The sequence below is a fragment of the Anser anser genome (genome assembly GCF_964211835.1).
Source record: "Anser anser genome assembly, chromosome: 2".
NCBI lineage: Eukaryota > Metazoa > Chordata > Aves > Anseriformes > Anatidae > Anser > Anser anser.
The window spans coordinates 118,080,241-118,103,054 of record NC_139721.1 but is presented as its reverse complement, the minus strand read 5'-3'; the positions used below and the strand labels follow the sequence as shown (position 1 = coordinate 118,103,054).

General features: G+C 46.8%; 1 protein-coding gene across 2 annotated transcripts; it reads right to left on the bottom strand.

The window, feature by feature from the left end:
* Positions 1-1,094: 1,094 nt before the first annotated feature.
* On the bottom strand, positions 1,095-21,632 carry MTURN (maturin, neural progenitor differentiation regulator homolog). Of its 2 annotated transcripts, XM_083825889.1 has the most exons (4): positions 21,454-21,632; positions 16,468-19,340; positions 11,219-11,341; positions 1,095-5,674 (listed from the first exon to the last, which is right to left on the bottom strand). In XM_083825889.1, exons 2-4 carry the CDS (start codon positions 17,403-17,405, stop codon positions 5,548-5,550), a joined length of 1,188 nt encoding a protein of 395 aa, XP_083682015.1. In that variant the 5' UTR covers positions 17,406-19,340; positions 21,454-21,632; the 3' UTR covers positions 1,095-5,547. The 2 variants fall into 2 exon arrangements, with proteins under 2 accessions (XP_083682015.1, XP_083682016.1); XM_083825890.1 differs by lacking the exon at positions 21,454-21,632 and having other exon boundaries at positions 16,468-17,236.
* Positions 21,633-22,814: the final 1,182 nt, after the last annotated feature.

Sequence of the window (22,814 nt, the reverse complement as noted above, 5' to 3'; positions counted from 1 at the left end):
ATCTTGTGTGGGCCTCCCCATCCCCAGAGCAGGGCAGCTGAGGCCTATTTCAGCAGAGATCAGCTGTCCAAACTGCTAAGTTCACTTGAACTTCTGGAGCAAGGAGAAGTCCATCCAGCAGACCTGAGCGGGCAGTGGGCTCCACGTAGCTGAAGACAGGCTGGCTCCATGACCTCTTCCACGAGAGCAGCTCTATCTGCAAGAGGGCAGTAGTCAGAGCCCAATTGCCACAGTGGCTTCCACTGTACCCACGTGTCCCTCAAAAGGTCATAGGGCTTGTGCTGCTCGGACTGTCTACCAACAGAAGGGGGTTAGCCCTGGAAGATCCTGTCTGAAGAAAATTATTGAGATTTTTCTCACACACCCCATCAGGAATGGCTTCAGAGCTGCCACTGAGGGCTCTGGATGCACCACAGGGCACATCGCTGCCATGGTCCTCCTACAGAGTGCTCATGTCATGGAAAGTGCCAAAAAAAATGAAATGTGAAGTGCTAAGTTAAAGAATTTGCTCTTCCACGGGTTGGAAAATGTTCTTCAACCCACTGACAGAGGCTCATGACAAAAGGCAACGACTGGCAGTGTTCCTTCAACTAAATCAGAGTGAGGAGATGTCACAGTGACAATTAAAAGTGTGGTGTTTAAGCAAAAGAGACAAATGAATTGAACAGAACCACCGATTTTCATTTCAACATTGTTACATGTCTCTTAATTAGAACAGATGTCTCCCTAATCTGTGCAAAACAGAAACAGGACCTGGGAGGTCTGAAACACTTGCTTATCCACAAATATTACCACTAATTCCCATGTTCCAACAGCAAATCTACTGCCTCAGACTGCGCCGAATGGAAAGATCTGGCACTTCTGGATCCTGCCCTACAAAGCATGGATTACTCTGCCGTACCCAAAGCTCAGATGGAATAATTTCCTCCTCCTTACACCTGCAAACCCCAGGTTTATCCCACCCTGCTGACACTGCTCGGGAAATATAAGCCTCTTGTTCTCTTCACCACAGATACTTTAGCTACACTTTATCCTGCCAGAACCCCTGTTTAATTGATTTTTCTCACAGAGAAAAGACTCCATCAGTCATCAGCATTTGGTAAGCTCTTTAATGGCAAGCTTATGGTGTAACTACACTGTTGGATTTGGTGCCTCGGTGGTGGGAGCGGAAGGAGGAACAGAAAAATATGCAGGGCTCCACTGGAGGCTTACACCTTTTAAAGCATTGAACAAAAGGGCAACATCCTTTGGCAACCCGTTTCACAGCTTTGTAGTCCCAAAGAGACAGAGATCTTCCAGCCAGAAAACAAATGGTGGAAAGCACACGAAGGGCAGTCTTTGCCTGGCGTGGCACAACACCATTTCTGCTCGACGTGCTGAGCTCTGACTGATCCCGGCATCAGTAAAGGAAAACTTGACAATAGAAAAAAATGGTATTGACTGAAATCCAGAGCTGGTGTTTCCACCGCCACCCCCGAAAACACAAGCAGACATCCTGTACATGCAGTGCTACCACAGATCTTTGCCCACATAAGCAGCAGCAGGTCAGCACAGAAAGGGAATTTCAAAGTTCAATGTATTTTACATGAAACCAGAGAGCTTTATTGTTGTTGGCAGTTAACTTATTCAAAGAAGGTTTTTTCTTCAGACACATGAACTCCCTCTTTGTTGATCTGTGCTTTTCTGACCAGGCTCGTACAGACTGAGCAGTGTTGCGTGGCTCTGTGGAAACTGGGCTCTGTAATAACACAGATGCACCTTTAGGTATTTCCTTCCGTAAAACAACCTAGCAATGAGAAAAAAATCCTAACCTAGAGCCTGTAAATGATCACTCGGCACACTGAAGGGGTGACTGTAGGAAGGTGAACAGCTTTCCTTCCACATCAGATACCATCCATGCAACCAAGTCTCGCTCAGCACACCTTACGTGTGGCACAGCGCCGAAACGCAGCAGGTAGCGTGGTCGGGTCACTGATGCAAGAAAACTAACTCTGCCCGTTCCCATCCCAAGTGGCATTTCCACAGGCATGCACCTTCCAAAGGCAGGCACTGTGCAGAGGGAAATGGCCCACAGCAGGAGTTGGGGCTGGAGAAGCCCAGTCAGGTTCAGGCCATCGTGCTCAGGAGTGTGTTATTCATCGCATCTCTGTGAGGAGACAGTTTGCCAATGTTTTCTCTTAAACTGGCTGCCTGCACCATGAGCAAGTCCTTCTAAGAGTTTTTTTTTTACTGTGCGTTTTATGAGGCAGCTTTCTGCTCCCTGCCTGTTGCTCCCACCTACCCACACGGTTTCATAAATAATAACGCTAGGGAAGAGAGGAGGAGGCTTTTCAATTTGCCTTTTCTCCACCCCTTCCTCCATCACCATCCCAATGCATTCCTCAGGCAGGATGCCAACATAAAAACACGACTTGTAACGTCCAGAGCAGCTTTCTTGCACACTGCAGAGGTTCAATAAGTGGATACTTGTCAGGGTGGTCGGGGCGGTCTCAGAAATCCCGGCACCTCCGTGAAAGTGTGCTTTTCCATGCCTTCCCCTGCTACCCAGGCCAGCTGTCACATCCCGGAGATCTGTTCTCCCCCCTGGCATTCCTGGTGTTTCTGAGCCCCCAGGCCGCACTGTGCTGGCTGTGCTCAGCATACCTCTTCTCACCCACAGATCTAAAAGCGCCATAAACACTGGTGGGCAAATAATACTAACAGACCCTTTTACAGGGGGCTGCCCTGCCTGTGGGACTTTCAAAGAAGCTCCTCTGCTCCCACCGAATTTCACGGTGGACCAGCTGCTGAGATGTGCCCGAAGCTCGGAGCAAGGCAGTGGCAGAGCTGCCCACATTTTCTCACCAAGCCCCCAGACGCACGAGCATTCACGCATGTGTTCACAAACCCAGTATCTCGGTCTGGCAGCCCAGCCAGGGGTCATGCTGCCCCTGGTTAATTATCCAAAGGCTACTAACCTCAAAATATGAGGGGGGGGGGGAGTGAGGAAAAAATAAAATACAAATAAAAAATATAAATACTTTGCGATACAATGAAGCCAGTTCTGCATCTCCTGCATCGTTCGGTTAAGTATGGAACAGGTAACATGATAATACAGAAATGTATTTGGTCAAAGTAAGCAATCAATATTTTTTGATAAAATACATTCTATATTAATGCTCATTCACATTTAATACACACGTCAATTACGTTTTCTATGTATAAAATTCCAGTTTATTGTTAGTGCTGCCTGGTAGTGCTTCAGTTCGGTAGTGGGGGTCCACGCATTCGGCTCCCAGCAGCGTGACAGGGGACACGAGCGTGCAGCTCTCTGCAGGGCCGAGCCTCGTGCACCCTCTGGAGTTTTGCTTCAACAAAATCTTGCTGGCTGCAGTGGGGATTTTGCAGGGGTGGGAGCTGCAGAAGGGTCCCCAGCTACCACGCACTTGCTTTCTGGTGCAGAGGTCACTCCAACGGCATATGGCATTCCAACAAAAAAAGTGAGTTAGTGAATGCAGAAAATAACGTATCTACATAATTTACAGCTTTATGTTTGCATACAACCATATTAATGCTCAACTGCTCATTAACAATTCAATCGATAGCTTGTGCTACTGTAAATTATTTCTTGCTTGGCATTGCAGCAGAGGAAAGCCAGCCCCATTTGCTTCCATTTGCACGAGCCACAGCTGGAGGACTGGATGCTACAAAGAGAAAGCTTCTCCCAAAGCAAGGTTCTTTTTAAGGTTATGGCATCTTTTTGAGATGGAGAGGAACAGAAACTTAAGGACTTAAAGCAGGGATGGAAACCACTGTTCTTGCACTTCATTTCCATAAGCGAAAAGCCTATTGCTGCTGTACAGTGTTATACAATGAACTGCCACAGTTCTCACGTCACTAGTCCATAGAAAACGTGTTGCAACTATCATGTTTATGCCTGCATGCCGAAAGAATGTACAAAGTTTCATTAAGCTCTTTTTTTCTTCCACTTTTTTTTTTTTTTATATATTTTTAAACTTGGACTTTTAAAGCATTGCAGACACTTCTGTGTGTAATCAGGTACCGCACACCATCCTGGCTATGGAAGTTCGTTGCCCCAGATTGGAAAAATCAAATGCTACGCATCTCTTAACCCATCATCAGAAATGTAAACCCCCAAGAAAACTTACTCTCTTGAGTAACTTTGAAAAAAAAAAAGTCTTTAAAAAGTCTATGGACAAGGAGATGTTGCTACCAACAGGGTTTTCAAAATGGCATGAGGTGTTTCTGGGAGTTGTCCAAGCATTTTCTCTTCACTCAATTTTTGTTTTTTATAAAGCTAATTCTGTATAAAAGGGCTTTTGAACCATGTGGCCTTCATTTTGCCATTAAAAAATGGAAAAAAAAAAGGAATTAATTTAGAAACATTTTGATCTATTATGGAAAATAGCTGTCTTACAACAGAATTGCTTTGCTTCTTATATTTTCAGTACAAAAGACATGTAAATAAGAGACCCTGCATCTTCACAGTCTGGCACTCATTGGAGCCACTTAAACCCATGCAAAGTAGGTACAAAATACTAGGGGCCTTCCTGCTTGGGTAGCATTTTAGCTCCTCTCCACAGAGGTGGAAATGCCCAGATCAGCTCAAAGGCCCAGTGTGAGGAAAAAGTCCAGCATAACGTTAAGAGCCAGATGCTGGTTTATACCCTTATGGCTTCCAAGTTAAGTTGCACTTCAATTGGCAATGCTGCAAGATTTATGTAATAATTTACTGGTGTTTTAAAAACAATGAAGCTTAAAGTTGGTTTTCATGCAGAAGTGGGATATGCAATGGCTGATTTAATTGATTGAATTTGTATAAAAACAGTATTTGGCTTTGGGTTATACGGTATGAGACTACCCAGGTTCATTATGATGCGTACTGTTGATACCAGAGCTCTAATTACTCCCAGTTATTAATCCAATCACTTGTAAACTCAGGTGTCAGTAAAATGACATTAACACGTCTGACACAAATACCCCCTTGGATTTCCCACTTCTCATCGTTTTTGTTGAGCCTTCATGTGCACTTCTGCACTACTGACCACTATTAAACTAAATTTTTTTTTCAGGAGAAACCTCCCAAAGTTTGGTGCTCTGTCTGGTAGTAGAGAGTCAAAAATCATAGCTGTTAAACTAAAAAGCAAAGTGCGGCTTGCACCTACTCTCTGCACCGATTTCCCCCGAGAGGTTACGTGTGAGTACTCAGCACCCCAGTCCCATGGTTCCTACATTCAAAGTACCCTACATTCGTGTCAGTGAATGTTACTCTCGAACACAAATCAAGGAGACAGTCAGCAACAAAACTACTTCTAGACTGGCAATGGCAGAATGCTACCAAGACAACTCCATAGAAACCCCACTGAAGCAGGAGCAAAATTCAGGTTGCTTCTTAGCAAAGCTCATCACAGATTATTATTATTTCTTAAAAAAAAAAAAAGTAAAACTTTTATCCTGGGAGCCAGATATCCCCATGTAATGTGCTAAATCGAACAGGCTAGCGTGGGACCACCTGATCCCACCTGGTACCAAAAGATTCCCCATTTTTCAGCTTCTCTGAAAATTACTGCTGACTGACACCCATTTGTTGGTGATCGGCTTCTGGTTCCTCTTCTTCCACATCTGCGTTATATTCTTCAAATGCATCATCATCAACATCTGGAAGCCCAAGTAGCTACAAAGAAGAGAAAATACCGTGTAATAGCGAGTTACCCACTCATGCAGTTTCGCTTTAAATCTTCCCACAATACCTAGATGTCACTTCTTGGAAACCTCAAATCCTAGAATAACAGCATTACATAACAATCTCAGCTCTCTTTCTCTCCCCCATGTGATAGAGAAAGGTTTGAAAATGCATCCTCACACCAAATTAAGTGCTCAGAGACCAGAAGATAAATAAAACCAAAGCAAAGCACTTTCGAAAAGCTCTGCCTTTGTCCCTGAGGTCATATCACAATTTTTTGAGTGTTTAGACCTGGCAGTGGTTTAACTTCAGAACAAACCATAATTATACTGTAGCAGTAGTTAACTTGATTTAAGATTGTGTTGAATAACCATCCTTAGTCCAAAAAATAAAGCGTCCTCATGCAGAACTGGCTAGTGGGGAGTAGGCAGTGTCCCTAAAACCCTAAGGATCTCACCATGTTAATTGCTTTTTCCTGAACTCTTCACTCCACCACATCAGATGAAGTCTTGCATGCTGGGTGAAGCAATCTCTGTAACAAATACTGTGTGTTCAAATGAAAGTTGCCCAAATCCCTTTAAATTTCTGCAAATTAGATTTGGGCTTCTGAAGAACTGCCAGTTCATCTTCCTTGGACCATGTTTGGATGCCTCCATCTGACGTCTCAGATCACTGCCATGGCATTTGTTTGCCACAGGAAAAGGAGCAAATAACAGTGCTTGAACTTCTCCCATCTCCTCCAAAAGGTTGGCAAGCCAACAGAAGTTAAGAAGACAGACAAACCAAATAATAACCAAAATAACCTATCTGTTCTGGAAATCTCATATTAGAATCTTATACTACCAGCTGCTAATATCCACAAGCAAAACCACATGCCAGTCATTACTGGGAATACTATGTATTTAGCTTGCCAGGGCTGGAAGAGCAGCACAGACACGTGTGTGCAACACCCTGTTTGGAGTGCGACACAGCTGCTATCTCTCAAAGGAGACAAAACCAGAAAAATCACAAGAGTGATGCTTGCTCGGTGGTAGTATGAAAAAGGTTGTGACGAGGCAGATTTTTAGGGATCTAAACTAATTTAGTCCATGATTAACATTCAAAATTATTTGGTAGACAATTACAGAGAATTAGCTTCCAGGTCCATGTATTCTTCACCATCACTGTAGGAAAAACAGTTTTTTAGTTGCAGGGTTTCTCAGCAGCAAAATGGAAGGAGAATTTGCTGACTACATCCCTCCTTCGCATTTTAAAAATACTTACAGAGAGACCCCAGCTGAAGTGTTCTTGTCTTCTGAGCAGAACAAACAGAAAAAAATACTCCCATGCATACGTATTTTTCAAATCTTATGTTGAACTGCATAATGTGAATGTGAAATGACACAGTTCATTTTCAGGATGTGGGGGCTTTCTTTCATTTTTAAGCTAAAATTAAAACAGTTTTTAAAATGTAAAAGCAAGGCCTCTAGACTTCTCTCTTTTTCCCTCAGTATTATTTTCGCTCAACTGATTTGGTGTATTCAAATTAGATTTGTGTGTCGTACTGCTCCGTTTACATCAACCGGCAGAAAGAGCTTTGATCACATTTTTTTTTGCCCAGCTCTACTAATAATTCCTCCCTGATTTGCAGGGAAATGAGCCACAGGATTGAGAGCCCCATTTTCATTTTATGGGATGCTGGAAGCCTTTTATGTGCAAAACTAGCACAAAAAAAAAAAATCCACAACATACACCACAAAAACCAAAAAGACTCTCAAGCCTACAGGTCTCTGTTTTTCACACATCCCCCTTACTTTCACTCTCAGGACACCCAGCTCTCCTCTCCCTGGCATGGCGAACATCAGGATCAAAGCCAACAGCCCGCTTCAGGTAAGTTTTACGGAGAGTAGGACGGATGGGGACAGGGTGGGATGCTCCTCCAAGGGAGGCACAGTTTTGCTCTCTCGTGGATGCTTTCAAGGTAGGATTTTCCAAGACACTCGGCACCTCTGCCATCCCTCACCACCCTTAAATACTTACTGGTCTCTGCACTGCAGTGGCAAATCAGCCAAGATCTTGACCCCAGGGTGGAAGGATCAGGTGCAGAGAGAGCTCTACAAACATTTGGGTCAAAACAGGAGGAGGTAAGATGAAAGCTGGGGACACAATAAAATGATGAAGGTGTGAGCTGACCCCAGACCAGCTCTCATGTCTACTTCTAGTCCATATCTACTTTGTACACTAAAGTATCATCTCTGTGGCAGACTGGAAAGGACTTTAATGGAAAGAAAACAGAGAGCTGATCCGTTAGCCAAATAGGCAAAGGGAGCAAAACTGGCAGGTGGGGATGTGGTGAGAAGGACAACAGGAGGGTGGTGGGGAGGGAAGAAGGACAGCCAGCAGCTGCACAGCGTGAACTACATCTCCTTATTCCTGCTGGCCAAACTACCCATCTGCTAGGTATTGTTAGAAGGAAAGGGAGGCCAATGGGACATATATGAATCCAATGAACTTGGGGTAAATGGCTTTTACACTGCAGACTCCCCACTTTGGACACAGGCTTTTAGACCAGAGGTAAACTCAGTGCAGGAATCCTGCTAAGTTTTATGACTCACTTTCTGGTTCTCTGCAAACTCTTAAGGTTAGTGCCATTTCCCTCAGGCATTTTTTTATTTTTATGTCTTTCTTAACTCTTTCAAAGTGCCCTGATACAAATAACCTAGTACTTTTAAGGTCACAGACTCGTGAAACCAGTGTGGCAATGCCTCCTACCAAAAGCTGACATACAAACACACTGAAAAATAAACCAAGTCCAAGACAGAGCTTCAGCAGCTGATGAGATACCATATGAGAGGTGATATGCTGTCATACCTCGGTGTGACAGGATTTGTCTCCAAGCAGATATGCTTAGAAGCATGGACACCTCTGCCTGCTTCCAGGCACAGACATGGCACCACTGAGACAAGGGCACTGGAGGAGCTGGGATGCTCTGAGGAAAACAGTGTTAATTCTTCAAGAGGCACCAAAAGCCATTAAAGGAGTTAGTTTGGATGGAAGATGGGGAGTGTTCACCACAGCCAGGTTCAAAAGCTGGCTGGGCTGTGCATCCAGGTGAGGGGCAGCCTCAAAATCAACATCGCTTGCATTTACCCCTTTGGTGTCTGGTAGTTTTGGAAATCCCCGAATAAACAGATGACAAGGCAAATGGCACATCTCGGTGGAAACCAACATTTTCTCTGCTGCCTCCAGCAAAAAAAACCAGCTTGACTTTGTCTAGAGCAGGGTTTAGAGGTGTAGTTTAGCTGTCATGGGTAAACCAATGCTTTTTGAAAGTCTTGTCTAGACTTTTCTCTCACAGTAGGTTTGTTTGGATAGTGGGGAAGAAATGTCCTGCAATTGCACTGTTACCTCCACGCTCACAGCAAGGTTATTTCATTAACAAAACAAGTCTAGCACAGAAAGGACAGTGCAATGGAGTTCTAAGGAAATAATTTCCCAATACCGATCAAGAGTGGTTTTGTTCTGATAAAGGCATGATGGTGTAAAATAACAGTTTCTACACATCTACTGTACCACTCTTCACTTCTTAAAATCTATCCTACCATGTGTGAGCTGTTTTTAATAATTACAATACAGGAAAAATGTCAATACATTTCTCATTAGACTTGTCAACACACAACCATACACTGAACGATAAAACCAGCTTCATTACAACCAATGCAAACCCCTCGGTACTAAGTCAAAGGAGACTCTCATAAGCTATCTTTGTGGTACCTCTAAGAGAAAATGAAGAGGGACTTTGTGGTCTGCAGGTGGGCTCTGATAATTGAGGATGCTATTCTTGAGCAGACAAAAGCACAATGAAGTTCAACAGATTAGAAGCAAAATGAGAAAAAATATAAATAAAGTTATAAATAAAAGAGTTTTCCAGAGGAGTGTAACTAATGATTTGAAGAAAAACTGCCCAGTAGTGTTGTACCCTTTAAGTCATCTGAGGCCTTCGCATCCAGACTGGATGTCTTTGGTAAAGATATGTTCCAGCTCAACCACAGCTTGTGTGCTTGGTTACAGGAATCATTGGGTGGAATCTGACATGTTAACGAAGCGCCCAGACTGAATTAGCATAATGGTTCCCCTGGCTTTGAACCTTTTTATCCTGAAGTAGCTTAACTTGGTTTGACTGAAGCCAATTTCTCAGCAACGTAAGCTACACTGAAATAAATGCGGTTTAAAATGAAGTAAGTGATCTGTACCAATTTAATTAAGTCTTTTTGAAGTCCTCTTTACTTAGACCAATGGAAGTCTCTCCTCAAAGACACAGCTTTTCTGAGTGGGAGAAAACAGCTATGAAGATCCATGAGCCGAATATTGTTCTGGGAAGCATATTTATATTTTTGTATGTTTTCACAATTACAAGCAGCTGTTCTGAAGGATCAGATTTCCAGACTTTTCTAAGAAAAGTGTGCATCTGTTCTATTTATTTCCAGTCTCTCAGAGGATTTTTTAAAATTATGTTCTTTCATGTCGACCAGCTGCGGCTTTCCGCGGCAACGCAAGGGTGCAACGTGGGGAGGCCCGGTGTTTTCATATCACCACTCCCTTTCGCTCCAAATACTTGGGATAAATTTTCAGCCTTCGTGATTAGTCAGCCAGAAAAACACAGGAGGGGAAGCTGTCTGCATGTTCACTTAAGTTTTTGGTCAGCTTTGCCACAGGCATCAAGGGAGATGCAGGGAAGAAGCACGGGCCTAGTGATGAAGCTCCGCTCTCCTCTGCACCAGCCTGTCCGTCCAGCCCGGGTCACGTCAAAAAATTAATGAATTACGAGCAGTCAAGCTTCACTTATTGTATTTGACTATTGCATTTACTGTAATTATTGCATTGTAGTAGTCCTTTCCAAAGGAGAGGCTGTGCAAGAGGAGGCTTTGGCAAACCAGATGGAGCACAACGGCCAGCCCAACAAAGTCACCTCACCCTGACAAAAAACAGGCTTCCACCCAAATCTTAGTGTAAAACAAGGACAGAGAAAGCTGAGCAGCCACAGAACAGTGAAAGGCAAGAATATAAGCTCCCCTCCCCACCAAACCCAGCTTTGGCTCTGTCCTCTTCCCAAGCTTTAACTAAAATGGTGTTAGCAAGTATCAGGCGGCAGCCATCCTAAGAGCAAAAGCTGAACCACCACAGGGGTCCTTGCAAAATTCCCAACTTACAGCACCGGGAAATCACTCTGGTGCGAAGTCCTGACTCGTGCCCCATTCCTGGGAGGCAGCGATGCCATCCCCATGCAGAGACTGTGTGCCACCGGCTGCAGCACCAGTTGGCTTCCCACCCCAGGCAGGCATCTCATCCTCTCACATGCATAGCTGGAAATAAGAAGGCAGCTGGCCTCTAAGAAGCAGTCTGCAAATGCCTGATAGAGACTGATGTGTTAACACCCCTGCACATGGGCAACTGATTGCAGAAGTAAGGAGAAGAACTGCTTTGCCCCATCCAGTGCTACTGTACTGACAGTCACAGACAACTGACAGCATTTAGAAGTGAAAAAGAAGCACTTACGGGTCTGAAGGACTTGAAGACTTTTTCCAGTATTTCATGGAGCGTCTTTTTCCCACAGGAGGAGATGTAGTCCTGCGCGAGCTGCAGGAAAGGTAAGCAGTCCTCGCTTTCACTCCACACGTGCTGAAAGCCAACAGCAACACAAGAAAGAGAAGGTGTTAACAGGAACCCATGCTGACCTCTCCACATGGTTTTATAAGGTGACAGGTTGTAAACATCTGCCAAAGTACACTGGGCCCCCTTTGGTTCGGACTTGCACTGTGGGCTGTTTCAGAGGCCATGCTTCTGAGGAGGAACTTTGATGTTACTGACACCACGAAACGGAAGGCAGGGAGGGAAATCACATGCACGTTTTACAAGTAGAGGTGTTTTTGTTTGATACTGGCCCTGCTTAGACCTGGAAGTCACGTTGGGTTTTCTTTCTTTCTGCATCATCTGCTGCCATAAAGCCCTCAGGAAGAGCTAAAGCATCGCTTTGTCCTCCCGGTGTTGGTGCAAGTGCTATGTGACCCTGAAGGTGGAATTTGGTGTCTAACTCTGCTGATGATGCAGGAGAAAACAAGACGGAAAATATAACCGTGGACTGGACACAGAGCCAAGGAGAGACATTTGGGCACCCACAACATCCGGACACTTCACACTTCCCTCCCTTCCTCTCTTTGTTTTGAGGTTTGCTCCTCCTAGACCTTGGCAGCCACAAGTAAACCCATTTGGGATATTTCCTCTCATCTTGGTCTTACTTGAGAGAGGCCATTACCCCAGCCTGGCTCTGGGAAGCCTCTCCCCAAAGTGATGCTTCTTCTGCTGGTATGATGTTGTTTGAAACAGGGAGCTGGTGAGCAACGGGGGAAGATAACAGATAACTCAGATAACACTGCTTCTTGCACAGAAGGGCAGCACACAGCACAATTTAACATGCGCTTTTAAAGACCTTCTTTTTGGAGACATGGTGCACAGGACTGTCTTAGCCTGCTAAACAGAAAAGCCTAATGCTGCAAGAACGGTTAGAGACTCTTATACCTCTATTTTTGCACAGCAATTCTTTTCCCCAAAGTGCTGTGCAGCTTTTTACTGTGCTATAAACAGCAAGTTATGCTTCAACAGGGACAGGGGAGGGTTACCCTGAAGCTTAACTAACATTCAGGAAAAGAGCAAGAATAACAGACATTTCCATTCCCAACATAAGGCTTCCACGTTGCCTGCCTGCTCAGTGGCGAACACCTGCCAGGGATGCAGTTTTACATCTGGCTAAAGGAAACACGACTTAATACCACCTAAGTTGTGTCTTTAAGACAAAAACTGTCACTGATGCGCTACTAACCTCAATCTGCATTTTCTTTGCTGCTTGTTGCATTTACAAGCATAACCATACCAAAATGTTTTGCTCAGAAAAAGCTCTGTCTTAATGAGTAGGTTCTGCTCTTTCCATGTACCCAGAGTAATCTCTTACCAGTCTGGCAATAAAAATGGGTTCTTTACAGCCTTGCCAACTCTGAAAGACACATACCACACGTCTCATGGTATTTCAAGCCATCTTACAGCCATGGCCCTTGTAATCCTATAAATATACAACCAAATCTGAGCTTCTCTTAAAAAAAATAAATAAATCTGGCTTCATGATTTTTATGGCCTAAAAAGGCAGAAGGTACATCAAATGGACTCAAATGAACCCTCTTTAAAATACCAGATGAACTCTCTTCAAAATTGCAGCGTTGTAAGAACAGCCTCAAGATTTTGGAGGTCTGGCCCATGATCTCTTAATAAGCGGAGTTAGCAATAACCTTTTTATTAGTTCTAATCTTTGTGCCAAATTTAAGGGCTGGATGTTACAGATTGGCAGTTCATGACTCATGCTAATCCTGCCTTAATTGTTTATATGTATGAAATGACTATGAGTGTTAACATCCTGATTCTTGTTTAAATTGTGGCCTCTTTCGACTACCAGAGCTATACACAGGGGCTTCCTTACAAATGAAAATCAGCCTCTGAATGGCTTGACAACATCTCCTCCCCCCAAGGAAACACCTCACCCGTAATAATGGCCGGAGTTATAACACCTATAAATTCAGCTGCATCTTCAGATCACTGTGGACGTTCGGTGCTGCCCTGAGGCAGCACAGGAGCTGCAAAAGGAATTTTGGCTTCTCGAAATCAAACAAGAAAAACAATTTGAGGGTTCAGCTCCTGCTTAGAAAGCCAGATCAGGCAGTGAGACTGCATGTACGGAGATGCTTTTCCTGGAAAAACCCTGGCGCCTGAGAACCTCTTTGCAGCAGGCTGCTGGCACTCTGGTGGACCACAGCACTCATCCGTGGCTGTGCAATTAAAAAAAAACATATTAACCTCATCACTAGAGTATGTTTTCCAAGCTTGCCCAGTTTTGCTCACGGTTGCTTTGTGTCACTACAAAAGCCCATGCAGCCACCAGCATCCACCTCGGCTGACCCAGGGTCGTGGCTGAGTTACTTCGTTCAGCATCCGTGCACAGCACAGAGCTGAGGCTATCCACGGGGCTGCACCTCGAGGGGCTTGTTTCCCCTCGTGTCCTTGGATGATTCGGTGATGCTGGATGACACAGCCACTTGCTGGACCACCTTGTTCTAGCCTGTGGAACATGCCAGCAAAGCTTTCTTTTTTCTTTCTTTTTTTTTTGTTTTTAATGGAAAGTATTCAGATTCACTACCTCTGGTATAAAATATTTTGCAGGAAATCTTGCAACAAGGTGTCATAGTATTTTTATTTGCCTTATTGATTACTTTGAATACCAGCAATAACGAGGTGACAAAACAAACGACAGGCTGTAAAGAATAGCACCCAACCCTCACTGGCTATGGCTATACAAATCCAATTAATCCTTTGGGATTATGAACCTCCATGAACCTCAGGATCTAACCTATGCATAATTCAGCTATCCAAAATGCTGATTCAAAGAGTTTTAGTGTCCAGGTGGTGCTGAAAATGGCAGTAGGCATCTAGACGGGTCTTCTACATGTTAAAAGACCTGGCCCAAAGACACCTTCTCAGGAAATTAATATTATATGATTGTTGTGATCTGGAATCTCTGGTATTATACAAAATTCATTTGTTATCTCCCAGATTACTTCTTGGCAACCTTTCTCGGTCTTTCTCCTCCTCCCTTTTAAACTCACCATGCTCATCATTTCCTCCTTACGAGGGAGTTATCATGGACTACTCTGGCACCTCCTACATAGTTTTTTTAAGGCACATTATTATGAAATAGGACATAAAGAAAGAGAACAGGGTACCAGGCACCAGATGCTTATTAAATGTGAGGCTCCTTTATAAGACTTACAGGGTGCAAAAAGACCGTAAAGTGTGCCACTCTGAATTCTAGTTACATTTCCTTTTACCTTCACTCTCCTCCATGTTAACAGGGCCACACAACAAGGCTCAAGTGCAAAGGAGAATCGGTCCCTTGGCTTGCATTAAGTCTCCTTAAAATAAACTTTAGCCTGTAATTGCATGTAGAAAGTAAACTTATCTTCTAAGGAAATTAAAAAAAAAAAAAAAGGGAAAAAGAAAATGACTGCATAAAACAAGATAGCCAAGCTGGGACCATACATGAAGCCTCACAGTGCACTAGGAGCAGAAAAGATGATGCTGGCGTACCAGTTCATTAGTGGTTCTTAATCACATTAGAGACACCATCAACAAGAAAAGAATTAAGAACGACACCTACCTGCCTATCTTCAAAGTCTTATCACTAGAGAAAAGTGCCTCAAATAATAATGCCCCAGAGGACAGAAGTTGACCCTTCTACTCAGTTTTATTACTGGTGGCTTTGGGTGGGGAGTCCTTCCTGCAGCAACCCTGGAATGAAAGTATTTGCCAAAAAAAAAAGGAAAACATGGTTGCAAACCCACAGAAATTGGCCTGTGATGGAAGCATGGGTGCAGGGTCTGAAACTGCTTGAGCTTTTGGTTTTTTTTTAGCTGACTAGGTTTTGTTTTGAGAGGGTTCTCTCGATTACCAAGCAGTATAGAATGAAACAAGGCATGTCTAAGAAAAATAACGAGCTTGCTTTGCAATTTCCAACACCATTAGCACCCAACAACAACTTCAGCCTAGTCCTGCAGCTGGCTTCACGCGCATCCCTGCCCAAGGGTCCAGCGGGCACAGCCCTGTCTGGGCAGGGGCATCTCCAGAAGGGAACGAGCGTGGGGTTTGGTGCAGGGATGCGGGTGCTGGGCTGTCCCCCTTGCCCCGAGGTGTCCCCCTGGCACATCCAGGCCTGTGGTTGAAGGTCTTGTGTGTCCCTGGGCATGTGTGTCAGCCAGCTGCGGATCCCTTCCTTCATAACTCAGCCTGACACAACAAACGAACGTCCCGCTCGCTGGGATTCACGGTCTTTCGGGTTGTCCCTTTGCTGCTCTTTGTTCCCGTTAGCCCAGCTGTCAAATCGCCCTCCGCTCACCTGCCACGACGGGAATTACGAGGCACATTTCGAGCGGGTCCAGGGATGGAAGTTGCTGCAGGAAGGGCGTGAGCCGCGACGCCCCAGCCATCACCGATGAAGAAAAGCCTTCACCAGCACTTCACCAGCGCTTTGCTCCTGCAGCCCCCATGGCGAGGGGCCACTTTTGGACTCGCTGCCCTCCTGCTGCCCACGGGGGCAAGGGGAGAGACCCCCCCCCCTTGCTTCCTTCTGCACAAACTTGCTGCTCAACTCCTCCAGGAGCCCAGCGGGGAGGGCACCGGCACCTGCCCGCTCCCCCCTGCCACAGGGGGGGCCGCCGGCCGGGTCCCCCCCTCCCTGGCCCTGTGTGGTGCTGCGGGGGGGGGGGGGGGGCCCTGCTGTCATCCCGACTCCATTTTATCCCTGCCCATTCTCCATTTGCCGTGACAGCCCCGCAAGCCCCCAGCCCCCGGGGGGAGGCCGGGGGGAGGCAGCAGGAGCGGCGAGGCGGGGAGCATCGCGCCCTCCTCCCCCCGGCCTCACCGGGCCGGGTGATGGGGGGCAGAGGAAAAGGGGGGTCCGGGGATGGGAGGGGGGGTCCATCGCCGGCTCCTGCCCGCGGGGCCGCCCCGCACCGGCCGCGGACTCCATTTTGCGGCTCTCCCTGCGCGCAGGGGAGGCTCCGGGCCCCGCAGCCTGCGGGGCCGCCCCCAGCCCCCCCGGAGCCCCGTCCCGAAGCCGGCAGGACTTCCAGCGGGGGGATCCCCGCTCCCCTCCGTGACACCCCCCCCGCTCCCCAAGCACCCTCCCCACGCCCCCGCGGGTCACTCACGAAATTGTCGCCGCAGGCGGCCTCCGGGCAGAGGACGTAGAAGGAGACCCCGGGCTCGGCGTAGAAGTCCATGCGCCGCTCCGTCTCCTCGGCGGCGATGAGCTGGAAGGGCGTGCGGGCGCACCACCGCTCCGCAGCCTCCGCCAGCGCCTCGAAAGCCATCGCCAGCGACCCGAGACCCGCGGAGCAGATCCGCGGACGAGATCCGCGCCCCCGCCCCGCGCCCCCGCCCCCGCCGCGCCCCCGCCCCGGCCGAGGGGACCGGGGTGGCCCCCGGAGGCAACGAGCAGCTGGGGGGGGGGGGGGCACCCCCAAAAACAGCCCTGGGCGGAGAAGGAGAACGCCCGGAAAGCCGCTTCCTTGCTCTTTTCCTTTTTTTTTTTTTCTTTCTGTCCTTCCAGATTTTTTTTTTTTTCCTTCCCCTTTCTGTGTTTTAAAGAGAAAGCCAGTGGAGTGGTCCCCCCGTGCGCCCAGCAGATCTGCGCTCCTGGCTGCGAGTTGCTGGGAAGCCACCCGAGCGCGACACGCCGTCCGTCCCGTGACGTGGGGAAGCCTCGGTGCCTTGGCGATGAGGTTGGGTTCCCCTCGCCGACCCCTAGCCGGTCCCAGGTGGCCGTCTGCACGTCTGGCGAGGCGCACGAGGCGCGAGAGCTGAGCTGCGTGTCGGCGAGCGGCCTTCGGTTTGCATCGCAGCCGACTGCGCCGCGAGGAAGAACGAATCCCCGCGGCACTGGGTGGGTTTTTGGCTCGGGGAGGTGACCTGGCAGCACGGAGCCCGGACCCAGCAGCAGGTAGACGTGTCTGCACCAGCGAAGGCAATGCCACCTTCTAAATACCGCCCAGCGGCTGCTGTTTGTCCCTGGAGTGGTGTTTAAGTGCTTTTCATAGTGGGTACCCAACGCCGAGCCAACGGGGTCGGTGTCACGCACCACACGCATCGGTTAGGTGACAAATGCATCATACAACCACTGCAAAATCAACTGACGAGGCCAAGCAGGGCAGCAAAACCCAGCACCGGCGCTTTCGTGAGGATGCTCTGGGGCACTATGGATGTCCCTCCCTGGGTAGAAGGCGCCAAGTGCTTCTCATCCACCTGGAGCTGTGCTCCGGGCCTCCAAAGTGTGGTGAAAGCACTAAATCTTCCCAAACTCCTGGCCTGGGTGTCAGCTTGCCTGCAACCTGTGGGCAGGGTGCCACCACTGCAGACCTCGTTTTGGGTCCCCCCCAAAGGTTGTGGAGGATGCAGGGTGCGAGCAACGCTTGGCCTTGCCCCTGCACGGTGTTAGCACCTGTGATTTATGTGCATTTTCAAAGCCCCACGTGAATGTCTTTTTAGCCCTTAAAATGCCACTTTGAAGAATGCATTGTGCGTTATCTCCCTTCTGTGGGGTAGGGAAGCTGGCAGGTTTCGAATGAGGCTTTAAGTATCTTATTGCAGCAGACGCTGCAGAAGCCTTTGTCACGTCTGGCAGCATAGGCACTCGAATCCAGCGGCCTTGCTTATTTATTTATGTACGTGTGACAGCTCTCGCTGCCCTTCCCACCTGTACCCCAGCAGCAGGCTGTACAAATAATGACGCTGGTGATGCTAGGAGGAGGCCTGCGAAGGTGCTGGGCTGCGGAGAGGTGGCAAAATTATGGTGGAAAGTATTTTCCCCTACACTACAGGGACGCACGGCCACTTCCACCTCCCTCCGGGATGCAGCAGCCCCCGGGCTTTCCATTACCCCAAGCCAGGCCATCGTGAGGTCAGGGCAATGCTCTGAGGTCATCCTAAAAAGATGCTGCTCACCAGTCACTATCTCCTGCTGGAAACGGCATTTCACCCTTCAACAGCGTGTGGACAGTATTAGGAAGGAAGAGCACGGGACTGCTATAGCCATGCCGGTTGGATCAGAAATATAAATACTTGCATTTTACAGGTGAATTTTGGTAATGCACAGGTTTGGTGTCTCTACAAAACACTGAGCCACTGTTCTCCTTTACAACAGGTCTGAAATCTGACAAATTTAGCCTGCAGACTGGCCACCTTCAAGATTATTTTTCTTTCTTTTTCTCTCTCTCTCTTTCTATTTTTTTTTTTTCTCCTGAAGAACCCTCTTTGGTCTGCTTTTGGTGAACTGCCAAGTAATTCACTTTAATTCGCTTGACCAGCTCTAAGAACCCGATTGTCCTCCTGTGGCCCTCATTATGCACCCTTCTGCTGATCTAAATGCAGAAAAGGCAGTAGGGTGAGCTCCAGTAAATTATTAGAGATGGGACCCGTAATTGCTGTGCTGTGTCAGATCCTTCTCATACATCTTTACGCTGCCTCTGCAGATTGGTCTCTTAAGGAAAGACTGCTACCCTTGCTCCAAAAGAGAAAATCCCATGGGGAAAAAAGTTGGTAAGGGAGGCTGGTCCCATTATGGCTCATGGCTAACCCCTCACAGACCTTGTTCACGCCACGGACCTTGAAAAACAAGAAGTTCCTTACTGTTGCTGCTACAAACTCATTCTCAACATGGTTTTCCTATGTCCAGAGTCTCATTCACCATCACAAACACATTTGCATCAAGTCTGTAAGAGCATTAAACGTCTTACTGCAGCAATGCAGTGGGTCTTCCAGGGGCTCAAGCTGAGTATTGCCCAACAGATTGCTTTTTAGCTGGTAAGCATCTAGCAGCGACAGCCAACATCGAGGTAAAAAGTGAAAAATCCCTGGCTGGTGTCTTGCGGATTGTTACCCACCTGATTTCCCTGCTCCTGAGGACACCCAGCTTTCCAGAGCATCTAGACAGTGGTTTGTGATTTTCTTTCCTTATCCCATCGCCATGGTAAATGGAGTTGAGGAAAGAGCAAGAAAACTGTGAAGAGTGATCCGAGCCAAGAAGCTGTTGTGGAGGGAAAGTGAATTAGAAATGCATGGTTTCTCAATTAAGTTTTAAACGACCCAAAAATGTTAGTTAAAAAGCTGTATGGAATAAAGATCCTGACACTCCCATGAGTCCTGACATCCTCCTTTTGAAGTCAGTGGCTGAACTTCTTATTGCTTTGACATTAAGAAATCAACATGTAAATAGTGAAGAAGGTCTGGGCTATGAACAATCCACTTGCTAATTAGAAGCTCTCCCCAGTGGTATTGCCTTTTCCAGGACAAAAACTTAAATTAAAAAAAAAATCATCAAACAACCCCCAAATCTTCGTCCAAGTCCCTGTTTTTCAAGACTAGGAAGATCGTGTGCTAAATGTGAGGGAGAATGCGATGTGATGCATTGTTATCTTCCTGGCCCTGCAGGCAGGCAGTTTTCAAGGCTCTGCTGCACTTGACATCCGGACCAGCAGTACCATGGTAAAAAACACCAGCTGATTTTAAAGGCATTCATTTTCCTTGAAACTTTCCAGAGCACAGGCTTCACGCATTTAATGCTCATGACAATATGACTGTCATCTCAAATATGAACGTGACAGTAGGAACGAAGTGCTGACTTTTGTTTCAGTCTGAGGGTCAGCAGGCAGCCAGCTGGATGTGGCCAGAGATCCATCCCAGCCTGGAGGCAGGGACGGGGGAAACCAGGCCGAGAGCACTGGACAGCCTCTGCCCTTGCATCTTGTCTTGCTCTCTCTTACTGTTGGACCTGTGTGGCTATGTGTAGGTCGTGTGGCCAGGCAAGCCAAACAGGGTTATATTATTATTGCTTTGTTAAGAGCTGGAAGTTGATTTTGTTAAGACCTGAATGTCATAAGACACCGTAACCTCCTCAGGCAAACAAATAGGATTTCTTGTCGATTTGCTGTCCTTTATGATATTGAAAGGGCACAGAGATGCGCACTGTCCCTGTTTTTCAGATGAGTTGCTCCACTAGTATAAAAGATATTCTCATAACAGTCCCAAATTAGTTGATTGCTTGAAGTGCCAGAATACTTAATGCTCTGCTATTTTAAACATATGGAAATTGATTCAACACTTATCATCTATTTAGAGATGTAAATTTATTGAAAAAGATGCCACTTCTTCCGAAGCTTCAGGCAAGCTCCGACACTTAGCTTTCTGGGCACAAGCAGGTTTTTACGAGGACTTGTGATTTTAACTACAGAGATTTATTTTCCTTCTAAAGGCTGGCAGAAGCAGAGGAAAACTGGCTGCATTGTCTACAGAGGGAAAAAAAAAAAAAAGATACCGATGTGAGCACTGGTGTGAACTGACACAGATACAGCAGGATCTGGCACGTTGTACCCCGAGGGTCTCCTCCCAAGCACAGATGCTGGCCCAGACCTTGGCCAAACTTGGGTTGCTGTTGCTCTGCCAGCAGGGCCACAGTGATGCTAGAAATAACATCAGGGGCACGGTCATTTGCCTTAGAGGAAGAGCAATGGAAAACCGAGCACCAGCAGTGACTGCCATTAAATTTGGCCAGGTGAAGACAGGGCACCCCATGAAAAAGGGGGTTGCGTCCCCCCACAACATAGCCTCAGCTGCTGAAAGCAAAAACCATCCATCATTTATCTGTAATTGGAAGCTCTTCCCTGGAAGTCAGACAGGTTTGGTAACTCAACTCTGTTTGGAAACCGTCCTGCGTGGGCCAGCCCTGCGCTGATGTCAAGGGCACGAGGCTGGCATTAGGATGAGAAAACCTGCAGCCTGGTCCTAGCTCTGCCTTTTGATTTGCCACAGTCACTTCGTGTCTTACTTAACCATCAGATGGAGATTTATTTGTGTGTACTACATAGGAACGCTGTTCATGCCTTAACATTTGTGGAAATATGAGCTTCTCAGCTCGTTGATGGTGTGCTATTATTCAGCATGATTCATATATTAATGCCATAGCTATAAAGCTTAACGTTATGCTCATGGGATTAAGCCATATTTCTTAACGTGCTTCTCATCCTGGTATTTTTGCAGAGAAGCTGGAAGGGGGCCAGTTCACAGAGGGTGCCTACACATTAGTGTTCAGCTCAGGTCAGCAGAGCACTTACCCCATGAATGCCCCAAACATCCCCACTTACCGTGCTTTGGTTTGCATCACGGAAAGGGCACACGAAGTGGATTTCTCTCAGGTGAAATGCACACAGTGTGAGCAGTGCAAACTCAGCACCCTTCTGCATTATGGTTCCACTCCCGGGCTGTGCTACTTGCTAACATAGGCGCAGCTACAGCATATTTACTGCACCTCCAAATCTCTTGTGGCATCTGGGGAGTGAGTGGACCGGCTGGATTAATTAACCACCAAACCTGGTATCTTGACTGGCTAATGTTTAATTAGAGGCTTTATTTTCTTGTTGACACCAGTTTGTGTATGATCCTGCCTCCAGCCTCAGTAGCAGGTCAGGCTGAATCTGTCTCTTGTGTTAAGGCAAGGCAGAGCACCAGTTCCTGCTGGGGGAAAAGATACCGATTGAACCTGACTCTCAGAACAGTCCCTTCCAAAAAACAGCTCTATGGTAACCCTGGTTTACTGCACAGATTAATTCTTTCAGATTTATGCAAAAGACAAAGATGCTTTACCTCTATGCTTACAAAATTTTGGCCACCTTTGTTAGGTGTGATGAGTGCCCAGGTCTTGTATGGCCAGAGCCTGACAGAAGCCAGGACACGCTGTTTGTTCCCAGCAGACCATGACAGTCCCCAGACTGACCCGAACGTGCTGCTGACGATGGTATTTGGTAGCTGTTTTCCTGAGCGTATGCTTGGTTGTTTTTGTTAATGATTATGAGGTGTGGCGGTAGGAAAATGCTAAGGAAGTATCGCAGCTGTGGAGGAAAAAGCCAAGCCCCAAGTTATGAAGGGGTGATGGCAGAGTTCAGAGGCTGGCTAGGGCTGCACAGAAGTGGATGTTATATTTGCAGTGTGCAGGGAAAGCTTTTCTTCAGCCCAGGCCCTGTACAACAGTGCCTCAAAGGTTTCCATGTAGGGACCGACCACAAAGCTAGCTGGTCTGGAAAGAAATTCAGGTCAAAATTTTCATGCAAGGTTCATGCATGAATCAACGTTATATTTAGTGCATTTCTACTCTCCAACGTTCGGAAAGCCCTGTTTTTACAGAAGTTCAGGAGAATTAAATCATAGAGGAAATACATCCAAATTAATTTTCTGAATGGAAACGCTTCTCAAGAGACACAGAGTGAGATGGTCAAGAGTGCCCAAATGAATTGGAAGCCCACGCTTCTCCGAGTGTCATTATGCTCTTAACTTGCTGTTTCCAAACGGTACCCAGGCTTTGTTCGTGAGGCCATGAGGCCAGAAGATACAGGCTCCTGAGTACTAACCTCAAAGCTGCTACGAAGCGCAAATGCCACACCCCTTTAGCAAGACATTTTTAATGACTTTCTCCAGACTTCACTTCTCTCCTCCCAGCCACAGCACAGTA

What these genes read in the sequence shown, in the direction of transcription:
- MTURN (XM_083825889.1), bottom strand. Translation starts at nt 17,405, where the DNA reads ATGCGTGTGGTGCGTGACACCGACCCCGTTGGCTCGGCGTTGGGTACC. An exon ending in CCGCCTGCGGCGACAATTTC is followed by an intron (nt 11,342 to 16,467) that starts GTGAGTGACCCG and finishes GTTGGCTTTCAG; the next exon opens with CACGTGTGGAGTGAAAGCGA. An exon ending in TCTTCAAGTCCTTCAGACCC is followed by an intron (nt 5,675 to 11,218) that starts GTAAGTGCTTCT and finishes TCTTCTTTGTAG; the next exon opens with CTACTTGGGCTTCCAGATGT.